General features: G+C 43.5%; 1 protein-coding gene across 1 annotated transcript in view; it reads right to left on the reverse strand.

Annotated features, from left to right (window-relative positions):
* adgrl2b.1 (adhesion G protein-coupled receptor L2b, tandem duplicate 1) overlaps positions 1–25,463 on the reverse strand; it is an 80,927-nt gene that overhangs the window by 47,866 nt on the left and 7,598 nt on the right. The window contains exon 2 of the mRNA XM_084546051.1: positions 13,286–13,498. Within this exon, the coding sequence (XP_084402177.1) occupies positions 13,286–13,361 (76 nt within the window). The 5' untranslated portion in view covers positions 13,362–13,498. The remainder of the gene's footprint in view (positions 1–13,285; positions 13,499–25,463) is intronic.

Genomic DNA, 25,463 nt, shown 5'->3' on the forward strand with positions numbered 1-25,463 from the left:
CTCTAATTATCCTCACACTTTTGACAGTCAGGGCCTGATGCAATTAGTATTGTTTGAACTGCTCAAAGCTGAAGTGATTCCGGCTTGAAATTCCTACCCTTAAACCCCGACCCACATGTCTGCTAGTCATTTCAGCCTGCTGTGCCTGGCTCGGTTATAATGATATTCTATGTCAGTCTGCACATGTCACACCGGCAAACAGAAAAAAATAACATCTGCGAAACATACACTGTTGAAAATATAATGCTAAAGTCATTGTATATTAGGAGAAGTCTTCGCACACGCTGGTAGTGGTAGCAGGGGAACACAATACGAAACTAATGGTATAAATTCCCTGGCATTCGGCCACTAGACATTTCATTATAATACCATGATCTATCTAATGGCCAGTAGATTCTGCTTAGCCGGACTGTTTATCACCTCATTAGCAGACGTCAGTGTAGCCGAACCATAAATGGAGGGCTGTGGGGTCACTCCATCTTTTCCAATAACCACCACAATTACCCAAACCTTTCAGAAAACCTGTCCGGAACGGCGGATGATAAAACGCAGAGAAGTCGGCGGCTTTACTGCAAAGACTAATGATTGTTCCGCCTGCCATTCCTCATGGAAGGACTGACGGGTTTATCACGGCAGCTAGAGAGAACAGACAGAAAGAATGCATTTCATGGGGTTTTAAAGTTCTGAGCGGGGAGACGGTCTTCTGGCTGAAACACCCGCGCGGACACAACATCTGCCTTTCTTAACCTCCTGTCTCCGGCTGTCCACCGACTAGTCTGCCCATCTATTACACCGCTATGGCATGATGGCATGCTGATGTCAACAGATCCCCAGCAATTGATGAGGCTTGTGTCTTGCCGGCCTCCTCCTCTCTCGCCTGTATAGATCTTTCTGGTCATAGGCTAACCCTGCATCAATTAGAGGGAGTACCTAAACTGCACTGGTGGCCTGAAGAACAAATTGCTTCTTCTCAGTCTCATTAATGATCGTCTTGTCAACTTGTATTGGGCAAGTAATGACAAATCTTTCTAAATGTTAATAAATATATATATAAAGAAGTTTTTTTCACCGTGTAGTAGTAACAGAAGAGGGGAAATTCAATATATTTTTGGTCGACTTAACTGGATGTTGCTTAAGATCTAAGGATTTAAACACAGCTAAGAAGCAAAAACCTTGGGAAAACAAAGGTTTCGGAAAGTCTGCATTCTTCAGTGTTGACTTTTTCGGTTTAAACGAGTTTTACGGGATTTTGGAAAGAGGGGAAGATTGTTTGTGTGCACAAATGTCAACGTCTTAGAGTGGTATGAAGGGCTTTTCATCTCGCGTTCTGTGCTTTGTTTGACTGTTCAACTTTGCAGCAGTTGAATATTGCGACAGAAGGGCACCAGCTGCAGGGAAAACGGTGTCAAGAAAACTGCAGGGAAAAATCCATAACACAAACCCTGTGCGTGCGTGTGTGCGCAGAGAGAGAATGGGGTGTTCTCGTCGTATGTGTACCTCAGATTACCATCAAATTAGGGGAAAAAAATCAGGGAGCGAATTGAGTAATGCTTTATATAGAACATCTAGTCAAATCGCCATGGTAACCACTTTGACTTAGCTATAATTGGCTGTGATCCCTATTCCTGGCCTTGTTGACATGAAGCCTTATCATGCATTCTGGTCAGCAAGTGACTGTGAGGAAAGTAGCTTTTCAGATTCCTCCCTCTGACCTGCCAGCTAAGCCGTCTATTGAGCTTGAGAGAGCAAAGCAAGGGCCGGGCCCGCTTCTCAATATGTTGCATTCTGGGAGTTTTTTTTTCTCTTCGTCTCCAGTTGACAGCCTATAATTCACTGGCGACAATCCCACCTCATAATACATATTTTGTTTTCTATCAACACCCTTGAAATTGGAAGTGGCACTGTGGCTCAGATGGGTGCACCTGAAACCATCCACAGAGCCACACTCCGTGGCTTTTAAAGCCCTGGCGATGAAACGAAAAGATAATGGAGGTTTGGTGTCGAGGCATTGCCATTTGGCAAGCGGCAGACCATAACACACATGTTCAGGTTCATCTTTGCTGATCTGTGTGTTTGCTCTTAAGAGCGTAGTGGAGGCCAACCTTTAACCCCCTCGGACTCCGCGGCATCTGAACATCAGACGGTGGGAGAAAACACTGGAGGAATGTTCGATAAAAAGAAGTGGGCCACTTTTGGAGGGGAGACAGAGTGGCGAGGGCTGGCACATACAGAGAGCAAAGGCGTTGGTTGACGCTTGTCATCCTCTATTAAGGTTCCTTTGATTGGCCTTTGTGGTCCTGGAAACGGCAAACAGCTGCATGCAAATGGTCCTGTTTCCCCAAGGCTGGCCCCCATTGTTCTGGGCTTCGGTTTGACAGGGACGCTTTCTCTGCAGCATAAAGGAGGGTGTAGCCTTTAGTCAAATAAGAGTGCCCCCACCGTGGTCACAGCAGGAGTACTTCAAGATTGTTTGTCTTTTTATGTTGTTTTATTCCTGATACTACTGGTAGCCAACATGTTTGGAAGAAAGACCAAATCTAAGAGTCAAGCTTTTCTTGCAACAGCAGGAGATGCCTCCATAATCCAATATCCGGACTGACCATACAGAATGTTTTGCTTGGGTGGAGTAAAGACTTTCAATGGGAATTCATAAATATGAAAAACTTTGAATTCTCAATAGTAGGCAACAAAGCTCAATCAGTGTTTTTCCTCCTTTTTTTCAGCCTCTTTGTTCTTTACTGAACTATTTCTAATCAGTTTAGTAGAACTTTGTGATTGTCGGCCAAGGAGGGAAAAAAAATGAGCTTAGAAAATAGAAAAATCAAGAGACCACTGCGGTAAACCATTTACGTCTTAAATAAAAGACAAATACGGTTCACTGTTTATGCACATGCCTTTAATCTGACAAACCAGAAAGCTGGACTTATTCATCTTACACGGCACAAAGACAGCACGCAAAAATTCCACATCCCTAAATTTGTAAGGCGTCCAGCGCTGCCGTCTAAATTGCTCACAAATGCAGAACATGGCCGCCCGTCAGATGTGAGAGACGCATACCGCGGCCGGCGTGAGGTGGGAGATGAGAAAGGAGATTTGGGATTCGCAAAGTAACACCTGCTTTTCAAATACGGCCGACACCCCGAGAACTCTTCACGGTGCCACGGCGGCTCACATTTCATTTCAACTGTCGAAATGCGGCGAAACACTGAAAATCAAGTTGGACATATGGCACCGTTTCCCGTGACACTTTAATCCCGCTCTGGTCCACCTTGCTGGGAATTGTTTCTAAAGACAGTGTCAGACAAGACCACAAACCCTGGGGCTACACTCGCCTTTCCCAGACGACTGCTATCAGACACTCCTGATTCCGATATAAGCATTCTAAAATAGAAACTGGCAATATAGGACTGAGTCCATTTGTGGTTACATGAAGCGCTCTGAGTCATATCCCTTTTCTCTTTAGCGATACATGAATTCAACGTCGCCACTTCAGATTCCAAAGCCACGATCTGTATCCAAGGCCATTTCTCTAGTTCATCGTCTAAATATTTTCTTGGCTTAAAAAAAAAAATATATAGAGGAGGAGAAAATCACATGCCTCATGTTGACGCATGTCTCGTTGAAGGGGTTTAAGGAGACGGATTTGTCATATTGCTGAAGCTGAGTGTGACAGACCCCGCTGCTGCCTCTTAACTCCTCAGGTGGGTCCATTTAGAGAAGGCTAGATCCTATCACGCCAGATGCACCCATGTAATATTTCCTCTGTTAGCGGAGCAGGAAAACCTTAAACGGACAATCCGTATTTTCACTTTATTTTTCAATCTGGGTCTTTTTTTCCGTCGCCATACTGACAACTGTGTTTGGCTAACTTTGCACACTCCCACCGTCACTTTAAAGATGAAGGAAATGCAGCTCATGCAGAAAAATGTAAATTTAATTTATCTGCATGAGTATCCTAAAGATTTTAGGAAATATTTTTAGAGAAGACCCTATGTGGTGTGTTTTGTAAGCTGCTATAAAGCCCTGCACATTGCCGCTTAATTAGGGCACATAGACCGGAAAACAAGTTGTCTAGGTCTGTCCTACAACAACATCTGCCTGCATTTAAGAACATGGAAGTTCAGCGGCTAAAACAAAACATTTCAATTGTTGAATCCACGTGGGACAATGAGCATTTTCTGCCTGCACCTGCCCAACAAATATGCTGCATTCCTGTCTTGTCTGCTTGCCGAGCCAGATGGTTAACTACCACAGCTAATCCGGGAGATACTTTTTGTGTCTCTGTTGGACTAAACCTCAAGCGTTTGAAAAGATTGAAGTGTATTTGGAAAGCTTTCCGGGCCTTGCCCCGCTTGCCACAAGTTGTTTTGCTGGAGTTGTGTTTTCTAAATCTTTACAGCTTAGTGGCAAACACAAATTTAGCCTCACAAAGTTAGAACCGTCACCATTATGAGCAATTTAAAAATACCGGAATCTGTCTTTAAGTACGCAAACGCCTTTAGAAAGCGCCTGTAGCTCTTTCGGCGTACACAGGGCACTTGCACCGGGCGGGCCGCTTCATTTTGATGTCGCAGGAATCGCTCACTGTGGGAGCACGCGGAGCGCACACACTGTTTAAGTTTGGCCACAAGTGATGCAGAGTCGACACGGTGGATTATTTTGCCTCTCCAGAAGAGCAGGCTCAGCTGCACAAGAGTGCAGATGAAGAATTTCTCCCATGGGATGAAGAACTAAAGAAAAAAAAATCCAGAACAAAAGGGAGGCTATAATGACTGCGTCTTAATTTGGCCGAGAAAATCAGGGTTTTCTCCTCTGTCGATGGGTAGGATGATCCCTGACCCAGTGGGCGCACATCAAAGCAAACCAGCACGGAAAGAGGCGAGCATCGTTATATTACTAATACATATAATCTTCAAAACGCAAAGAGGTCAGTATTAATATAAGTCATGACAGGAATAACTCAGAGCAAGAAGACGTTGCCAGATGTAATGTCTTTTGTCTGGTCTACGGACACATCCCTCGGATTAAAGGAAAGTATAATTCGACACCTTGCATGATCCACTGAGAAAACTGCCTTTTCATAAAGATACAAATATCTGCCACGGAGGCTAAACATTTAGAAGGAAAAAAAATCATTTGATTTGAGAGATGAGAAAAAGAAATATATGCTCCTGGGAGAATGTCACTTTGACAGAATTAGTTCAGAGCTTGTTCAATATCTAACATATTGTTGCATCTCTTCACTGGAGTTGATGAAACACACAGAAAGTGTTGGGTGAGCTAAAGCATCTCTCCCAGGTGCAGCAGGGGTATAGTTTCACAGGTTTGATCTAACCTGAGTGATGCTTAACTCCCGTCAAAGCCCATATTTTACCTCTGCACTTAAACCCCAGCCGGATTTTCCAGTCAAGAAAACGTCTCAGAATAAGTCAGGTGCCTCCCCAAGGGTGAGGATAGAGAGGGAAAAAAAGAGGTGGGTGAAGCGGGGAAAAGGGAGGAGGATGTGGGTTTGTCTTCATCACATGCTCGCGTCTCTGTTCTCGTTTGCTGGGGCAGAAACTCCCCGTTTCACCCTCCTAAGCAACCCCCGCCTCCTTCACCCCGTTTTCAGATTCTGAGGCCAGGAGGCTCGCTCAGTACGTCACGCAGACATGGCGTCAGGAGACGCTGCAACTGGAACACGGATTACATGAATAATGAGCCGGGGAATACAACAATGAACAGGGACGGAGATCAAGGCCTTGAGACGATAATGAACAGGCAATTTTGATAAGGGACGCAGGCTTTATCTTCATTCGGCCGAACCGCAGTAGTCTTTGCACGGTCGCATTATCGCTTTTACCGGTTGCAAGTCCAGTTCAGTCATTCCACGTCTCTAAACAAACCCTCTTGTAGTGAAGTTGATGAAGTGGTGCAATTTTTTTTTCTCATTTTGGCAGAAAATGTCCCCACACAAGCATCTTGTTGTGCTGCTTTTATTTGGACATGTGTTTCTCATCTGGCACACATGTCATTGCATATTAAAATCAAAATACAATTTTTAATGCAGTTAAAGCGCAGTCTGTGCTGTCTTAGATTAATGGGAGATTTCTATCAGCTATGTCTTCAGGACACATCCTGAGCTCCGGCTAACAATGTTCCTCCTGCAGGAGCTCCTTTCCCCAGACTGCCTACGTTGGACCACAGTCACTTTGAACTTGTGTCCTATTTAAGTAAAGCAGCTCTTTACTTAAATAGGACACAACAGCAGCTATGAACACAGAGGTCACGCTCAACGGACTGTTCCAGGGGTCAAGGCAAGGGTCACATGACTCGGGGCGACTGCTAAGACTGCTAATTTGCTAGCGTGTGACAACGGTTGTCTGTGTAAACTATTACAAGGTTCTGTAATATAGCGAACCGGCAGGGGGGTTTGATAATTTGGTTTCATGAGCTCCCATTAAAAATGAATAATTACACAGTTTAGTCGAAACAAATTATTGAATGATGATGATGTTTTTGGTGTTTTCACAATAATTATACTGAGCCGTAACCTCTTCATCATCTGCCATATCTCCAGACAAAAGATCATATCAGAACTGGTAGACCTGCAGCTGATGTCAGCGTAATTGGAAAAATAAGTTTCCAGCTGGAAAAATCCAGCACAGAAGGTTTTGTTACACAACTTGTCAAGCTGCTAACGCCACGGATGCAGAAACACGGAGGATGAACTAAGTAAACCAAATGTTGCACTTTTGGCACTTGCATCTCTCAAAAGCGCAAACACCACACTTTTGAGAAAAATGCACATGTTTTTATGATGAACGTGGATTTGTTTGGAATTAATCATACAGTATGTCTTGGCTCCTCTGAACCATTTCCTTTGCTCTTTGTTGTCACGCAAACACTGGAAACAATTATCAACCGTTGTTGAAACCCTTAGAGCAAAAAATACCTGTACAAAACATCTTGTTCATATCATCAATGTTGTTTCAACATTTTGACTTAGAAGCACACAAACGCAGAACCGAAGTCGGACAAAGACTTCCCAACTTGGGGGATGTGGCCACTCCAAGGAGAACACGAAAGGGAATGGGCTCGTGCTATAGAGGGCGACAGGGAGAGACTTTGTGGCCTTCAATGCAGCTCTGTTTGGAGTCCCTCGTAGATTTACCGGGAAAGTCAATGAAAAAAAAACACATTCCTTGGCAATAACCCCCTGCTATCACTGGAACACTGACCACTTTGATTGACTAGAGCGTGATGACCTTGCCCCATTCCCTTCCACCAGCATTCCGGTCAATGCAAGCAGAAAACAGGAACACTGATAAGAGATGCACAGATGGGGAGATCTTGATGACAGACAGTTTCCTGCCCCTCATCTTTGATGAGGCCATTGTGCCTTGCACAGTCAATGGGGATATAGGCTACAAGAGGGGGTCAATACTGATAGCGTAAGGCAAACAAAAACGTTCTTTGTGCTGCGCTGTTTCTCTGACTTTTTTCTTGCTGCGTACTTATTCAATTTCCTGCACGGCAGGAGAGGGCTTCCTTATCTTGGACTGTTTATACCTGCAAATCGGCTGGTGGCCTTTTGTTTGCAGGTGACCCACCCTGAGGTGACATTTAATTCCTAGACAAAAAAATGTGCGGTCATGCTCTATGGCACAGACTCTCAGCCTGAGGAGATTACTAATACAGTGCATGCAACAGAGCCGCATTCATGGCCCGTAGCGAGAGCTGGCCGGCAGACACAAAGAGTAAGAGACCCAACACACATCATTACACTGATTCACATCATATATGAAAGTGAAATAGAAACCAGTGGTAGCTGGGCCACAGTGGAACCAGTTTCTTCTCATATTTACACATCAGTCACCCCGCCGCTGACTTCACAGGCCAAGTCTGAAGACCTGTGCACGCCCCGAAACACACACCAAGTCACAAAAAGCACATTTACTGAATCCATCATAATTTCTTTTATTGATTGCCATCCTTTCCCCCCCACCGTCAACACGGGTTTTAGCACCAGCATTCACTGTGTAAATCACAACCAGCAGTAACGAAAATGCGAGACACGAGCTGTTGTGACATTTCTGATGCGGAGCGAGGAAGACAGGTAGAGACAAATGCATCATTTTGGAACAATTTTCACACAGAGCAAATATAATTGTAACCTCTCTCTGTCTTTTCTTTCTTTAGCTGCGAACTCCTTTCTCCTCCTTTGTGTTCTTCTACGCGCACACTGTGTTTCTACATAATCAAGCTCTCCTTAGCAAATTAATGCTTGAAACATATGTCACGATTAAAGAAAAAGCAGCTGGAGTGGAAGAGAGAGAGAGAGAGAGAAAACACAGTTGCAGGTATTCAGAGCAACAACCTGCTTTGATTGCCTTAGCACGATGTCCCTTTGGTGTTAAATGTTATATGCTTGCTTTTGTTTTTGCGCGTTTGCTTAGCACTTGTGCTTTTTGTTTGAATGAATTAGCTCTGACATGCCTTCCAGCTATTTTAAAGTATCGGGAACACCGAACCACGCTACAATCCGACAGGTTCTTGTTGCCTCCGTAAATACTTTTGTCTCCAAACCCGATTTATTTTGTTGGCAAACACCTCCCCCCGCGCACAAAGAAAAGGAAGAAAAAACCCCACAGCTTTCCTATAGTGTAGACTTGACTATTTGAAACCCTTCTGCTTCCTTTCAAGATTAAACGCCTTACTTTGTTATGACAGCTGAAACCTCCGGTGAAGCAACGACTCACACCGAGCAAATCTGAAAGTTTAGAATCTGAGGCAAACTGCTCTGTGGTTGTAAGTCCGACTCATCTATTATTTGAATTAGGCTGCCTGGAGGAGAGAAAAAAAAAACATGTGCTGACAGCATTTAAGAGAGGAAAGACTGAGGTATGCATCTGGTCCGGTGTTTATACAACTTGTTGCCATGAGGGGTGTGAATTGAACTGCTCTGGGATGCTGCAACCAAGTGTGATTTAAGGCATGCCTAACAAATGAAATCAAACTGTCAGAAAAACTGCGTCTCCCAGCCCGTTAACTTAAGTGTTTGTTCATCAGCTGGCCGTATAACAGCGACTTTTACAATCATGTCTAAACACACATAAAGCCCCCTCTCCCGAATGGAATGAGGCTCGCTCCCGGACTCCCATGTCGGATGGAAACATCTCCGACTGCTTTTGCTTTACCAAAAAATGCACTCAGGAAATCGCCGTTGCAATAAATCTAGGATGACCCCATCAAGGGTGATATTGTATTTCATTTCCTCTGAGTGAAATCCTGATCCTGGAGATTCGTGCGACTCTGGCTCATTTCAATTTCATGTTCTCCTGTGATTCAAAACTTTCCAGTTATTATTAAAGCGGAATATTGCGACGCGCCGTCATATAGAAATATATCCAGTACACTGTGCGGAAACTGAAGGACTGCACACGGCTGCCAAAGGATTGCTCACGAAACCCTATTAGAAAATTAGAAAAAATAAAAAATTAATTTATCCATCTCCGTATGGCTCCAAATCTGCGCGAAAGTCCATTCAATCCAGATGATGAACCTCTGCTTTATATTTTGAAAGCCTTCCAATTGGACAGACTTTCAATACACGACTGATATATCAGTTTTTTTTTTTTTCCTTCTCTGCTTGTTCTCACCACACAGATTGACCAGTCATCTGTGAATCTCCCATGGTTTAGCTGATAATTCATGATCGCCCTACCATGCACACACAGCATTCAGTATGAATTATAAAATGGCAAGCCAAGCATATCAATGGATGGCAGACTGGATGCGTATGGCCCGGGGCCAAAGAGGAGTTAGAGCACAATAGCTTCCCCCATTCAGTCAACCCCGGGACTGGAAATACCAGTGTGGCACGAGGGAGGGTCTTCCATCAGCACAATGTATGGCGCTGCTTGAGACAAATGTTGTGCTGAGACGTAACGTTAACCTTTACAACCTTTTGGGGAGAAACACAAACATAATGGAAGAATATTTCACTATCAAAAGAACCTCCCTGAGAGAGTCGTATATAGTGTGGTATCCAGAACAGCGGGGGGGGGGGGGGGGGACTCGAAAACAAAAATAACATTGCAAAAAAATCTTTTCAGGGATGTATTTGCAATTCATTTAGCATTTTCCTTAAAATGTCTACTGACACCATTATATAAAGGGAATATTAATGTCTCATTCACACAGTCTGGAACTCTTTCCACGGACCTAAACAAACACCGCCTCTTCACTCCGATCCCCGACTCTGCAGATGTGACACGGCTATCAAACACAAACCACTTACTCTTTTACATTCCTCGCTTTGTGCAAAATTTAGATATGAGGTCTGAGGAGCCTGCTCTCCTTTTGGCATTTAAACACAACCGCCAACTAAAAGTGTTGACACTGACTGCATGACATAATCCCTCCCCACCCAAATTCTGTCTCTCTTTACTTTAAAGACTAAGATAACAGCTCTCATTCAGGCACAGCAGGTATGTGCCTGTGCACTCGCCCCACCTTTGTGGTTGATCCCTTTGAATCTGGTTGTCTTCTTTCATATTGGTAGACTGGGCGGTCTGCAACATCTAAAACAAATCTAATACCAGCGCGGCCTAGTTTACTCTGGCGGGACTTTCTTATATAGACCTGTTACGTGATGGCAGAAGGATGAGGAAGAATGTGAGCGTGAATAATGAGAACAAGGAAACAGAATGAAGGGAGAATTTAGAAACACGTCAGTCAGATGTTTTCTCTGATCATTTATGGAAAATTTTACGCAGGACATTAGTTACAACCTTCAAGGTTTGAATGAAATCTAACACCATTTTTGATCTGCAACAGTCATTTACGTTGAGCAGTTACCTGTCTGTTTAGTAGTTTACATTTATAGTTGCAGAGTCCGTAATTCCAGCACAGGATTAAAATTTCCCTAGCACACACGAGGGATTCGCAGGATGTATGGATGTAATCCAGCATTACTGCTTTTAATTTTATCTCCTCGCCTCCTTGTCTGAAGAGTGAAGGTCCAATACTCCTTTTTTTTTTTTGCTCTGTTTTCTGGTTCCTAACAACTCCTGGGGGAAATATCTGGCTCCTTAGCTGGAAAAGGCTGCACTGTGTTCACCAAATAGCTGCTAACGTTGCCCGTTTACAGCCTGGTGCTGAAGGAGAAGAAGCGTACGAGGGGTTTAACAAAATGTTTTCACTGACGACTGCTGCAGATGAAAACGACGCTGTGAGAGCGAAGCAAAACAGGTGAAGGGGCACGGCTACAAAATGACCTGACACTCCCTACGTAAAGCTTAGCCGCAGATTGAGGGGATAATTCTCTGTAGAGTCATCACTCGCCATCTCTTTTGCACTGTCATTAGGTTTTTTTTTTTTTTTTATTGCCAGACTTCCACTGCAGGGATTTTCTTTGGGCTCTAAGACACTTATGGGCGCGGGGACCAGGGTCTAAATGAACTTCTGGGGAAATTATTTTAAACCTCTAAAGTTCCTGCACTTGTGGAAGCACCTTTGAAGAGGACAGGATCCTTGGGGTGGGGCTTGTAGCACTGAAGATTTCTGTCTGGAGATTGTTTTTGTCAAATCTACGTAGGTCTTGACAAACCGTCCTTGGACAAAAAGTTAATCTGATGGAAAAGTGACTATTGTTATCATAAAATATGTGTGTAGCCATCTTGAAAAGCTTTAACTTAATGCCACTTGATAGAAAATGCCGAAATAAACTGACTTTGACGACATGCGTCTGCTCCGATATCCTTGGTAGCTTTCACTTTTTTTGATTTGGTGTTCATTCCTCCCACTGGCCGAGCAAGTCAATACCAGTAGAGAGAAAAATCCCTTTCTTCTCAGGTATGTCAATCGGTATTTCAAAGCGTGAGGAATGTTTTGGGCGAAAAATCATAACCTGATTATACCCTCTCCTGGTGAGGGACAGGAGGCAATTATCAGCTAGAGTTCTTGTTGCAGGAACTCTGATGGAAGCGTAGATCACACGCGCCGGGATGCGTGCCCTCCGGGCTAGACCGACTGAAGGTGAGTGGCATGTAGATAGAATCAGATATTGTTTTCAGATGGACCCACACATACGCATTCCTTTATTGACGGATGGGCAAATATGCATTCTCAGGCCTGAGAGCCCTCACATCAACTGAAACCCAAAACCTCCACTTTCTGCATACCAAAGCAGTATTCCCCTTTAAGAAACTCAACAGGACTATTCAACTCCCGTTTCCAGGCCTGGCCAAATCAGAGGGCTATTCTTCAAGGAGCCCGCGAAGATTTTCTTCCATATTATCCGAAATTGCTAATCTACGCAAAAATGCATCTCTGCTTGAAAGACTCCCGAAGTACCCTGCTTCATAGCATGCCGTCTTTGTTAACAAATTGTACACCACAGCCAGATCTAAAATAAAACTAGGGGAGAAATCTATCACAGAACAAAACAGGCACGAGAGGAAAAAAAAAAATACATCAAATTCAAATTGAAAAGGAAGCCCCCAAAATAATGTGCTTCAACATCTATCTGTAATCAATGCTTGGCACACAAGCATGTGATTTTGGGTTACTTTGTTTCCTGGTACAATGGGACCGAAAGGGGAAAAAAATGTAATGATCATGATTAGGCAGACATACCAACATCAGTGGTTGTGATGGGCATGTAACTGACGGGAGTGTTTTGAGACAATACTTGTAATTATAGCCAAATGGTACTAATCAAAAGTGAGGGAAGGAACCAAAGAAAGAGCCTTGGGATGTCATTGCAGACAATTAAAAACACTGACACGTTCTTTCCTGGTTCCTCGGCTCTGGCTCTGAATCAAGTGCCTTCGCTTTTGAGGGTTCCAGGTACATTGGCAGCTCAGAGCAATCTGATTACGGTGCAAATAAAAAATGCATCAGTTCTCTACGGCTCTGGTGTTTGAGAATACACTCAAATAATCTATTAAAAAGCTCACCACACAGAAAAGATGTAGTTATGAGCCTTTCTTGGAAAGACTGTGGCGTTTGAGTGCTGCTGTGGGAGTGAAGAAATGTCAGTCAAGCTGTACATTGGTTGCCAGGGGTATTCAATGAGTTCAGCATTTGAAACACCTTTTTTTTCAAACCTCAAGGATGAAACTGCTGAAGAACTCGGCAACCTTGCCACATAACAGCCCTTTACTTCTCTAGTGTGTCCACGACAATGCGTGCTAATAAATTCTGCACATTCATAAGCTGAATAATAAGTGGCTTCTTGAAAGGTTGACGAGAATCACATTAACACACCGCTCCGGCATGCAACTCCATGGTAACTCACCTTGTGAACAGTGAAAGCAGAAGACAAGGAGCAAGAGGCTGCGAAACGCCGGACACCTCCACAGTGCAGAGGCCATTGTGTCGCTGTATGGAATCAATCCAGGAGCCTGATGGCTAATAATAGTTATCAAGGTGCTGTAGTGGGAGAACGGAGAGCTGGGGCGATGTCAACGATCAGTACTTCTCGGAGCAGAATCACCAGTCATCTTTCCATCTGCAAACAAAGAAGAGGGGAAAAACTGCATGAAATGTCGGATCTCCGCGGTTTTGATTAGCACGGGCAGCAATCTAGCTTCTAGATTCATTTATTAAAATCTGTCACATTCAAGAGTTCACGTGCTCATGAAATGCAGCCGAACGAGTATCTAAACAACACAAAGACAAAACTCCTCCTTGTTGCTTAACTGCAAAAACAAAAGCATTTTGCACCACACAAGTTTCGCGGAAGTATTAAAACTTTCTTCTCTAATGTTTAGGATCGCGCCGACAAGAAAACAAAGCAGCCCCGGTGCTCGATACTTATTTAGCGCTTGGCGGCGTGTTACAACTGACTGTTTACACTGCCTCATTCTCCCACTCTTGCCTGGTTCCACCTTCCCCATTTACTCCCATGCTCCCGCGGGAGAAAGCTTGTCGCTCCGGCAACACGTTCACACAGGACGCCATTAGAGACACGGCTGCTTTGTGAGCTACTTTTGTCTCCTTCCTTATCAAGGGGTGGCAAAAACAGTCCTTTGTCTGCTAAAGCAGCAAAAGGTTAGAGCCTGAGACAGGCTAACGCAGAAGACAGATAAGCAGCTTACCAAAGTCAAACACCGAGGAGGGATGTTTTCTGTCATACTGTATGTGAAATGCCACACACACACACACTCATCTATGCCCCTTGCACAAATATATAGTCAAGCACATGCACAGTCCCTCTACCTTGGAAACTCATGCGGAAAAAAAGCATCCATACACCCACACAAGCACACACACACACACAGACATAATGTAGCTTGTTTATTCCATTGTGGGTGCCATTCAGCATCTCCCCGATGCACACACACACACACACGACATCGGTCACCTAGTAGCTGTCACTATGCAGAGGAGAAGAGGAGAGTGAACGTTTCCCGTCTCTGAATGCCGCTCCTTCACATCCACCCGTCAACCGCCCTGATTATTTTATAATGAACCTAAATTCGAGCAGCGGAGCAGTCGGCTCTGATCGCTCTCTGGGACTCGCTAATGCGCCTGGATATTTTTGGCAACTTGAAAACCCACAAAACATGAAAAGCTTTCACATTAGCATACTGAGCAATTATTTAAGTCGCTATATGATACGTTCCATACGTGAGCTGCGCCTGGTGGAGATAATAGCCGAGCAGAATGAATGCCCACTGTACCTCAGCTGGGTCTGTTCTAGATACTCGCTGGCTGCTCCAAGCCTGGGAGTATTTATTTTCATTCGACTGGCCCGAGCGGTTGTGCAGCACAGTCCGTGCCGAGAAAACGCACACACACACCTAAGTTATAATTTATCAGTTAAACTTGGGTGGCTTCATATGAATTGTGGTTTTATTTGTCTTGCAGTTGTTTATCTGCCAGTGGCGCCGAACCAGATCAGATAAGAGCCAACTGGAGGGGGCTTGCTCTCCTGCACGGGGGAGCCTCACACCGCGTCTACTGAGGCCGTTCATAATCATCCAACATGTCTGCCACCAGTTCAATATCAGGCAGAGCACCAAATCTCCAGAGACGCACGTTACATCTTCCATGGCCATTTATCATTCACAAATATGACGCCCGGGGCCATGGGGTAACCATAATGCTGGTTGACAGGAGGAGATTGGAAACTGTTGGGGGGACATCCTTTTGCCTTTCTGGCCTGCTGGGCCTGTTGAGCCCCTCAGCCCCTCCAGACACCAGGGGGCGAGAGGCTGCCAGGCCTAGCGGGCGAGGTCTTGCCCTCACCACCCCGGGGTTCTTTCTCCCGATCAGCCGTGGCCCCGCTGAGTAACATGTCCCCTTTCTCTCTTAAGCTGGAGCAGGACACAGCCATGCTCATCTTCCTAAAAACACTGTTTTGTTTGGTGGGATTTCTGCAGTGAATTGGCCCGGGCTTGAGATAAAAGGATTAGGCGATTAACATTAAGATGCTTTACACAAGTACTGACAGACGTATCATAATTTCACATCAGGGGACAGGGGGTGATGACGGTTATATATGTGTGTGTGTGTGTGGGAGGGGGTTAGATGTTCTCAAGCAGAAAACGATTTAAAGAGGTAAGTAAGGCGGCGTTAACCCCTTGGAGATGGTACTGAGGAATTATCTACACCAAGAACCCACCCCCGTCCCCCGGAGATTGGGAATTGAGGTTACTTGTTACTCGGCCAGCGATTTTCACATAATGATCATAATGTTCCACTGAGACAGATATGTAAAAAAAAAAAAAATAAAATGTACAGAGTTATGACTAACTGTCACCGCCTACACTAAATCTAATGAGCTCAAACATATAACATAGACCAGAAGACCCACTGACAGCTGAAGTTGTTCATTTTCATCTGTGCTCGGAGCTCCTCTTTCTTAAAAAAATATCCCCAGGTTTTCTCTTTCTATTAACAGTATATCTTTCTACAAACAATACAAAAAAAAAAATAAAAAAATCTCCACCAATGAAGTGAAAAATGACTTGAAAACATTCAACGACATCTGTTTTTCTTTTGTCTCCTACACGTACACCGTGGAAACCCAAGGAGAGAAATCTATCATCAGTTAAGATAATGGAGAAAATCACAGTCCACAGCAAATTTTTCACATCAGCCTGATAGAAATAATAAGCAAGCGTTTAAGAAAGGACGGCGAGCAATTAAAACATAATTAAAATAAATGGTTAGAAGGAGACAGCCCACATGTCTTAACATGAAATACAAGGCTGCGTGCAACAGCCGGCTGAATGAATGTGAGGGTCCTTTGACAAAGCTTGTGTCTGCCTCACTCAAGCTGGAGAGGCGTCCAGTGAAAGAGAGAGTGAGGGAAGTGAGGGAGGGGGGGGGTTTGGCAGTTTCTAAGCCGGGAGGGACTAAATGGATGGGAGAAGGAGAGCAGAGGAGGAGAAGAATGGAAGGGGGAGAAAGAAAGGGGCGGTGGGGTCACTGCGGAGGATTGACAGCCTGTGAGTATGGCCTGACCTCCTGGGTTCGCCTCCAAGTTTTCCTCACAGGCTTAGAGAAGACAAAAATAAAGCCCAGGAATGTTAATTTATTTTCAATTGTCAACGCCGAGGAGAGAGAGATAAAGAGCGCATACATACATATCAAGTAAGACAGGAACAAAACTAATGCGCAAGTCCAAGTGTAAGCTGAAAACCTACAAGTGAAATAGAGCTGTGGCTCTGCAGAGCTGGATCTTGCCAACACAATGATTGGTCTTCCACTCTTTGAAAAACTACTAATTTGGAGGACTTTCTGCCCCGCCCCCATGCCCTACATTCAGGACCAAAAAAAGACACACATGTGAGAGGGGAATTTCAAACATCAGAAAATGGTTGATGGGCTAGAAGTGGGAGACGGCAACTACAGGAACTAAGAAAACACAGCCTCCAGACACTTTTTTCTCCCCCCCCTCCCTGTCCTCGGTGCACCCTGATGTTCCCAAGGAATCCTTTTGTCATGACAGTCTTGTCAGGGCTGCGCTTTCAGCCCCTTCAGGGACATGATGTCATTTCCTTGGCTCCACCGGTGATCTAGAGAAGTTGCCATCAACTGCCAGAAGCAAAGATGCGGCGACAGTGTGCTTTATCAACACTGGGTTGAGAAGATACACAACTATTAGCATTAACAAGCTGTGAACTGCGTGGTTTTAACCGTGGTTTACAGCCGCACACATTGAAACAATAAAAAAAGGAAGACGTCTCAACTGGAGCTGAGTCCTTTTTTGATGAACTGGTGAGGGGGTTGACGGGAAATGAAGTCACTCTGGAGGCTTTACTGGTTCCATCTTTTCAAATGTGAATATTCTCTAGTTTTGATTGGGCAGATTAAAGACATTTGAAAACGTACACAGTAATACCTCAACGTGCAGTAATCGGTTAAGTTCCCGATCCTTCAGATGTGACAGTTTGTTGGTTTTCCTGCTGATTGGACAAGAAAAATGCACGGCCTGTATATACTTAAACTTTTCAGCTATTGAAAGAAGAGCTGAGAAAATACAGCGCTGCTCTGCTCCATTTTTTCATCTACGTTGGAAGGTTTGTTTGGAAGCTTTGGGGTTTGCGTCCTTTCTCGCTGATTTTTTTGGGGAAAATATATCACTGAGCGAGCTCCCGTGCACCACTGTTTGCAATTTATTCCATCATGATTGCCTCTTTCTTCAGAGCCCATAAATAATTAATGCCAACAGGTATTTTTTTTAGCAGATGGTTAGCAGATCACAGAAATTTTAACGTCTGGGTCAAACCGAGTTCCTGTACTATTTTAAATACACTACAAAACTGCGATTTAAGTCGGCTGCGGCTTTCATGTCTCGTTTTTCTCCTTGAGATGAATGGCTCCAAATTAAAAGAAGAATCTGGGGAGAAAAACACGCTTTTAAGTTGCAGTGTTCCTTCAGCCGCGGCTCGAAAAGCAGAAAACCCCTGAAAGGTGCAGCGCTCCACCATTTACTGAGAGCGCACAACAGTTGGTGTGTTCAGCGGCTCTTGGCCAAACGATTGAGGCAGTAGATAAGATAGAGTGCCAGCGGGCAAATGGACATGGTGAAACAGAGAGGGCTGAGCAAAGTAGCTTAGCAAAGTGAAAAGAACAAAGAAGGCCGAGGCTGAACAACCAGGTTAGTGTCAAGCAGAATGAATAGAGGGATGGCACGCAGTCTTCAAAAAGAGCCGAGAGGGGAGAGCAGAAGCTCGGAAAAAGGGTAGAAGTGGATCTCTTTGTTGATGCTGGTAGTTGAAATCACCTTTCAGTGGAATAATGAAACCTGACGAAAATAATTGCCATTATGAACTCTGTCTGTCAACATCAGAATTAATAAGCAAGTTCACCGGTCAATTATTTGGACAATCCCGAGTTCATGTTGACATCTATCTTCAAATAGCCTGCAGGGGTATTAAATTCACAGTGATATAAATCACAAAAGAAAGCGAGTAATTTGGAACTGTACATGCAGAAAGAATAAGGACTTCTGAATGTCCTGAATAGATTTAAGAGCAAAACAAACCATTATATGGGTTTTTGATGATCTCCGAACATCAAAAACAGACTGCGCCAGTCTGGATGGTTTGTTTGGCTGTTTTGCAGATGTGTGCCTCCTCACAATGGGACTTTTAGGGGAAAATGTAGCTTTGAAACGATTCACATGAAGCGCCGCGTGCTTCTTACTCCATCATAATTAAGAGGCTCTGTGAAGATATAAACAGCACGTTTGGCGTTTCGCTTGATAACTGATATAGACGACTAATACACTGGCAAAATCGGTGATGGTTTCTTTTCTGCTAATCAGCTGATTAAATGACTAATTGCACCATCAGTGGCTGACTTTATTATAAACTTGGCAGGTTTATATGTTCCATACGAGCTAAATGTATTCTCTGAAAGAGAAACAGGAGGGAACAAAAGGAGAAACTCACTAAAATGTCCGTTTCAATCACCAATGTTCGGCCTCAGGCTACTCTCGAGCCAGGTAGCAGTTCCTGCTTGGCACTAAAATGAATAGGCTGACCTCAGAGCAGCTGGTTAAGCAGTAGGGTCACCGGAGAGGAGCAGAGAGCAGCTCGACACTGACACGGAAAAAGGAAAAAAAAAAAAGAAGAGATTTCTCCCTTCAATCAATCTCCTCATAAATTTACTGAAAGCCTCACTTCTCACCTCCTCCGCGCGTAATTCTTGCACTCCCCTGCATGCTCTTTATCCACAAACACTCCCACACACGCGCACTCCTCACCTCCGGCTCACTCCTATGTTCGCTGCATCTTTACAAGGGGAAACCTTGATTGGCTTGGCAATGTCAGCCCCACCTAAACACACTCAACACGAGCGGCACACGTACAACAGCTCCATTCAACACGTTCCCAGCGAGTGATGTGTTGATGTTCACACCTTCTGGGGAAAAATGATGTTAAAATTTGTGTCACACTACAGCCCTGTTCGGACTGGTTTAGTTTTTAGGAGAACGTATGTAAAGTAACCTCTAATACTTAACATCTGTGATGTTAATGAACAACATCCAGGCGAGGCTGTGTAATCAGTCTCCAGCGCTAAAGGACTCCATTCATGTGCTGCCATCGCAACCAAACTGTATCATAATAATCAAACATAATTTCCGCAATTGACGGCAGCTCGTTTAAACAATGGCAAAGGAGAAAAGGAGAAGACGTGTTGCATCTGGACTGGAGTGATCTCAGTTTTGGGGGGAAAGCCAGAAGAGCCCGCTGAGAGTTCTTCTCCTGGCCCTCAAAGGACATAACACATTATTTGCAATCCACCTAAGGGTTGTCAATTCTGTTGGGACTAGCCGGGGTTTTCATCCCGGGGTTATTTCCGGTGGGCACGGGCGGTCCCAGATTTGGTCGAGCGCTAAATAAAAAAAAATCCACACAATTTACTGACATGGCAAGATTCGGCAAGAGCTGAAAAATTACAGACATGCTCCATTTTCGATTCCGTTTCCCCACCTTCCCCCCTCCCCTGTTAACACTAATCCCGTCCAAATGGGACTTCTGACAAAGTGGTATAATGACAAAGTGACACATTTGTTGCCACAAGTGAAGAGCTGCTTCACGAGAAATATATGCAAATTTCACAAACACCATTAAATGCCCGAGGGGGAGCGCGCAGAGGAGGAGATGCTGTAACCGGAAAGCAAATTTTGAAACGAATGCACGGGCGAGGAGTTGCTTTCAGATGAGAGGTCCCCTCTCCCTTGCAGGGAGTCAAAGGTGCTTTTCAATACATAACAGGAAAGTAAAGCATAAAGACTTATTTTGAAGTCGGCTATCAACACTTCCAGACTAAGTGTAGTTTTATGCAAATTCGAGCACAATTAATTCACTAACACGACATTGAATGAACTGATAATGAAATCGGTCATTTGTCACAGCACAATCTCTAATTCTTTCTATTAGAATTTGCACCTTTACTAAGCATTGCATCATGTAAGACTGATGCTCAGGTCTTCTTATGACTGTAAATTAAAATGTAAAATCAGAACGAGGCCACAGGATGTTGGAAATATTCTTCTTGAGCCAAAAGAAGCACCTCCAGTCCTGCAAGAATAATATGTACCGACCAGAAAGTAGCTGAGTAGCCTGTAAGACGAGACTTGGGGCAAAGCACACCAGACAGACTCTAAACTAGAGCTTCGAGGGGGAACAAGTTCTGAGTAAATCAGAGAAACTATAAAAGGGAAGGAGTCACAGTTTTGAAAAGCGAAGGAAATATCATAACATTGATTGTCTGAAGTACCACAGTTGTTTTATAAAGTTATTCCCATACAAGCTAGCTTTGGATAAGCCTCGGTACATCGACTACAATTTCCACAATCCCTTCCTCCTTCCTCCACGCTCACACACACACACACACACACGCGCGCGCACACACACACACATCCCTCATATAGTGAGACTTTATTTTTTATCACTGGAACATTTTACATCGCTCAAACAAGCTGCTATGTCTCTCCTGACACCCTGGTTTACACTTCATGCTCACTGCATTCTCATGTAGATTTTAGAGGGTATTTAAAGTTATATTAATTCCGTCAAATGGGAACAGCTTAATGCAGTGACTGTTTTGCCACAATGACAACTTCACGGCTCGCCTCACATCCAATGATACATCCGTTCCTGTTGGTTTCATCGAGCGGATTCACTGTAACGTTCCTGTAATTTTTATTTATTTATTTATTTAATTTATTTGTCTGAGATCCAGTCTGCTTCAAGGTATTTTAATATATACTATATATAATGGTCTCTATTAATTCAGGGTCCTCGGTGACTGACGTGCATTAACCCACCTTAATTCTGGGCTACACAGTAATGTGTGTCCTAAGCACACACAAAAAAAAAAGATCTGACAATCTGTTAAATAAAGTTAGCATAAGATGAGTGTGTGAAATTCTAAAGCACACACGTCAAGCCGAATCGTTTTAGGCTAAAATCAATATCGCAAAATTGATAAGATTATTTTTCTAATATCTTCTCAAGACACCAGTAATGGCAGCAATGACAATCAAGTTAAATTAACCTCTTTTCAGCAAGAACTGTACATCTTTATGAAGGCAGGATTGTGAAGGATGGTAGGAGCCATCATCACATGAAAATAATAGAGAGAAAAACCAACAAAAAAAACAGCAAAAAATATACGTTAAGCCTAAAAATGATTCGTTTGAATAAAAAAAAAGCTTTGTTCTAATATTATGAACTATTTCCAGCAAAAAGCATAAAACGGAAACTTTCTGAGCGTATTTAGTTGTTTGAAATAATAGGTTTGTACAATGCAACATGGTAAACCAGTTGCACTGATATCTGATACTACTGAGCTACTTTAAAGACTCATACAAGTCAAGTGCCACATGGAACAGGACGCAAGGAGTTAAATACTTGAGACGCCATTAAGGGCGTGTACTGAAAACCATAACTGATGATCGGTGTGGCAGCTCAATGAGTGAAGACATAAACGTCTATTGACGTGTTAAAAATATCATGATTATAGTAAGGGGGTGGCAAGAATACAGTATCTGCAAGTCTCCAAGTGTGTAATTTTCTCTGGGTGTGAGTTATCTGAAAGAGGTGCAAAGTGACTCGACACTCTACTCTGCGAGATTTTTCCGTGTTGAGAGATGTTTGGATCTGGTGACGAGGGTGGAGGGTGGAGGGTGGAGGATGGGGTGGGGGGAGAAACCAGAACGGGGATTTGATTTAATTCATAGAGCCGCTGCAGCACGGCATGCCGCTACAGTAGTCCTGTAAAACTGCCTCATACACCTTGGCCATTACACCACTGTGTGTGGAGTAATAGTCAGACCTAATGAGTCCCACGAGAGGGCTGCCAATACTATTACAGACCCACCACCACGTTTAACAGTCCACAGTAGACACGTACTGGTTTGCTCTGCAGGTAAACCCATCAAAATGCAAGAAAAACCATTTAGTAGGGTTTTACTTTTTTTTTCACTGACTCTGAGCCAGATAACTCACCGCATGGTTATGACTCGGCCTTGCATAAAGGTCTTTCCTAAAGGGCATCGCTGTGGTTAATATCTGCTTCGTAAGGACAATCAGAGGTTGTCGTTCCGATATGATTATGATGTGTGATACATGACACCGAGGTCAAAGTTTTAATGTGTTTATCAGATACCCTGGTGGATATCTGTGTCACTCAGCTTTGACTGACATCTACTGCTCATCAAAGTGCGAACCGATATTGAACCTCTGTACTTTTTTTTTCGCCGCCACCCTAGCATCAAACTCTTGCTCACATTCATGCACTTTTCTTGCGCTCCATTCAATCTGAGGATTGGGGCCAACGGAATAAACAGTAAAACACAATGACATATTATCAGCCAGTGTTTTTAGCCAATCTGTTGGCAAACAACTGCCTAATTACACATCCAGCAGTTACAGACCAGCATTATCATTCATTTGGAGTCGCATTTCTGGCCAGTGTACGCTCTCGTTTAGCTCTGCAGCAGAATCTAAAACTCCTGAGGGAAATATCTGGCTCTTAAGCTGCTAAACGCTCCATTATTAGCTAGTCGCTAAAATTGTCTGTCTGCCGTTTGCTGATAGGCAGGTAGGTTTTTAGAGCTTATTTTTTTTGTCTTTCTTTTTTTTTTGTTCAGAAAACAACTACGTGACGCTGCTGTAAATGACAGCGAGAGTGGATCACAATGGTAAAGATGCAGGCTATGAGGCCAAAACAATAGTGCAAAAGACAGTCGAAGTTCAGTAGAATATGAGGAGAAATAAATAAATAAATTTGGGTTCGTCATTTAGGCATCTCTTTTTCATTTCATGTAGTCATTTGAGCCATTGTGATATAAATTAAAGAAATGATTGCAGCTTTAATTTGCAATCTTGTTCAAATGTTCTCTTGCTGCTTGTATTTTGCGTTTCCTTTCTTTCTTTCTTTCTTTTTTAAATGGTTTATATTCTTCCAAATATCGAATTTTGTCAAGCCAAAATATGCCAGTTCCAGTAATGACTGCTCAGAACCGTTGTTTTCATGATTTGATGTTAAAATGTGGTGATCATCCTCTTCTGAAGCCGAGCCACAACTACTCACTAGCAACTGAAATTTGGTTATATTATAAATTTTTTATTAAGGACGGGGCGTGATTGATGACATGTCCGTTGTAGCAGCCGATGTGTGCCCTGTGTTAGGAACGGGGGCACATTAAACACACTCTGAGAGTGTCTGAGAGAAAGCAGTAACATTAAGCTCATAGATGCGCTGTTTCTCCCAGAGGGGAAGATTTGGGTCTGACTCAAAATTTGGATTTTAATTCAATTTGTCTGAAACATTCTCTCAAATGCTGAATTGTTCTGGTGCGTTCAGATATAAAAGCGTTTATTAAAGGCTGATTATTTTGAATTACAGCACCAATTAGAAGAATCATTTTGTAGAGATCCAGTATTTCACCGAGGCTTACAACAGCAAGCTAATATCTTTTAGCCATATTGCCCAGATCTACCATTTGGTCGTGAGCTGGAAATGAGCCATGGACTTAATATGCACACACGCGCTGTAGGCCTGGATGGTTTTTGTGCTTGTTTTCAATTCAGAGTAATTTTTTTTCCCTCAGTATTGGTCTCTATTAATTTGTCCACCCACTCTGTCTGCTACTTTGGAAACCAAAACACAGGCATCAATCTAAAGCATTTCCAGTGGGAAATGGAAACTGGTAGGTCTTGTTTTTCTTGTTTCTCTGTACATAATTGCTTTCTTGTGTTGTTCCAATCTTCGTCAACACAGTTCCATGCTTATTATTTAAGAGTAACTGTCCCTGATTAAGCTGTACGTGACTTAGCATTTTCAATTTTCAAAGGTGGATCCCTTCAGGTTGACCAGTGGGCATAAAATATCTCGTCCTTTGGAGACTCATTCCGGCTAATAATAAAAGATTGTTGCTCATGGATGCAGCAGGGAAACAATATAATTGCACAAAACAATCCCTAAATAATTCAACACGTTTCCCGAAATTTGGATCCAAACTTGGCGGGTAAACTTGCCTAGATTTATTTCCATAAATGAACTAAATCTGTGACATTCTGACGAAAGACAGTCAGTTTCCTTGGACCCAGCGTAACATTTTTCCACTATATTGTCTCTAAATAGATGCAGCCTAAAGCACAACAACGGCGAATTTTCTGCATGCTAAATTATACGTTTTACCAGAGTATTTCCACTAGCTGGTTCTGCTCGCTCCATTGTAATGCAAACACGAGGGCCGTGCGAGTGCAGGGAGAATGAATTGGAACAATGATGAAAGCGCGCGCTATAAGAATCAGGACAGCTGTCAGGGTGTGCTGGCCTACAATTAGCGGTGGAGGACTGATTTAACTGGAAATGCAGCGACGTTTGCAACAGACGCAGAGAAGCGCGGCATGTCGCGCAGTTTGTCATTCAGGGTCAAAGGAGCAGCACAGACCGACCTCAGCCTCACCATAAAAACAGATTAGATTGGAGGCTGTGAGGTTTCTCCCTTCACGAAATGTTCATGGACACTATTTTTGCTGCCTCAGACCATGTATAAAACCGCAGCAATCCATTTTGAAACAGCGTAAGGAAACTAGTCACCCAGTGGACTGTGAATAATTAGCACAACCTGGTCAGTTAACTGTCCCTAGAATGACTAATTATCATTTTGCTTATTGATTCATCTGCTGCTCATTCATATGATTGAATGAAAACAGTGAAAAGCGCTTGTCCACATTTGAGCCCAATGCGCCACCCAATATGTCACCTTCGTACTGTCTGATTTGTCCGATCTACAGTATATGAAAGAACGGCGTAAATAAATCCGAAGTCGTGCATTCATTCTCCCTCTAATAGCTCGACTGAGTTTATTTGTCAAGAAAGCTGACTCATGTTGTTCTTCACCTGACATCTTCACATCACTGTCTTGAGTGTTAATAAGCGCGAAAAACACGAACATGTGTTCCTACAAAATGAGAAAAAGCAGAGCCAGAGTGCCG

This window comes from Chelon labrosus, assembly GCF_963514085.1.
Source record: "Chelon labrosus genome assembly, chromosome: 6".
NCBI lineage: Eukaryota > Metazoa > Chordata > Actinopteri > Mugiliformes > Mugilidae > Chelon > Chelon labrosus.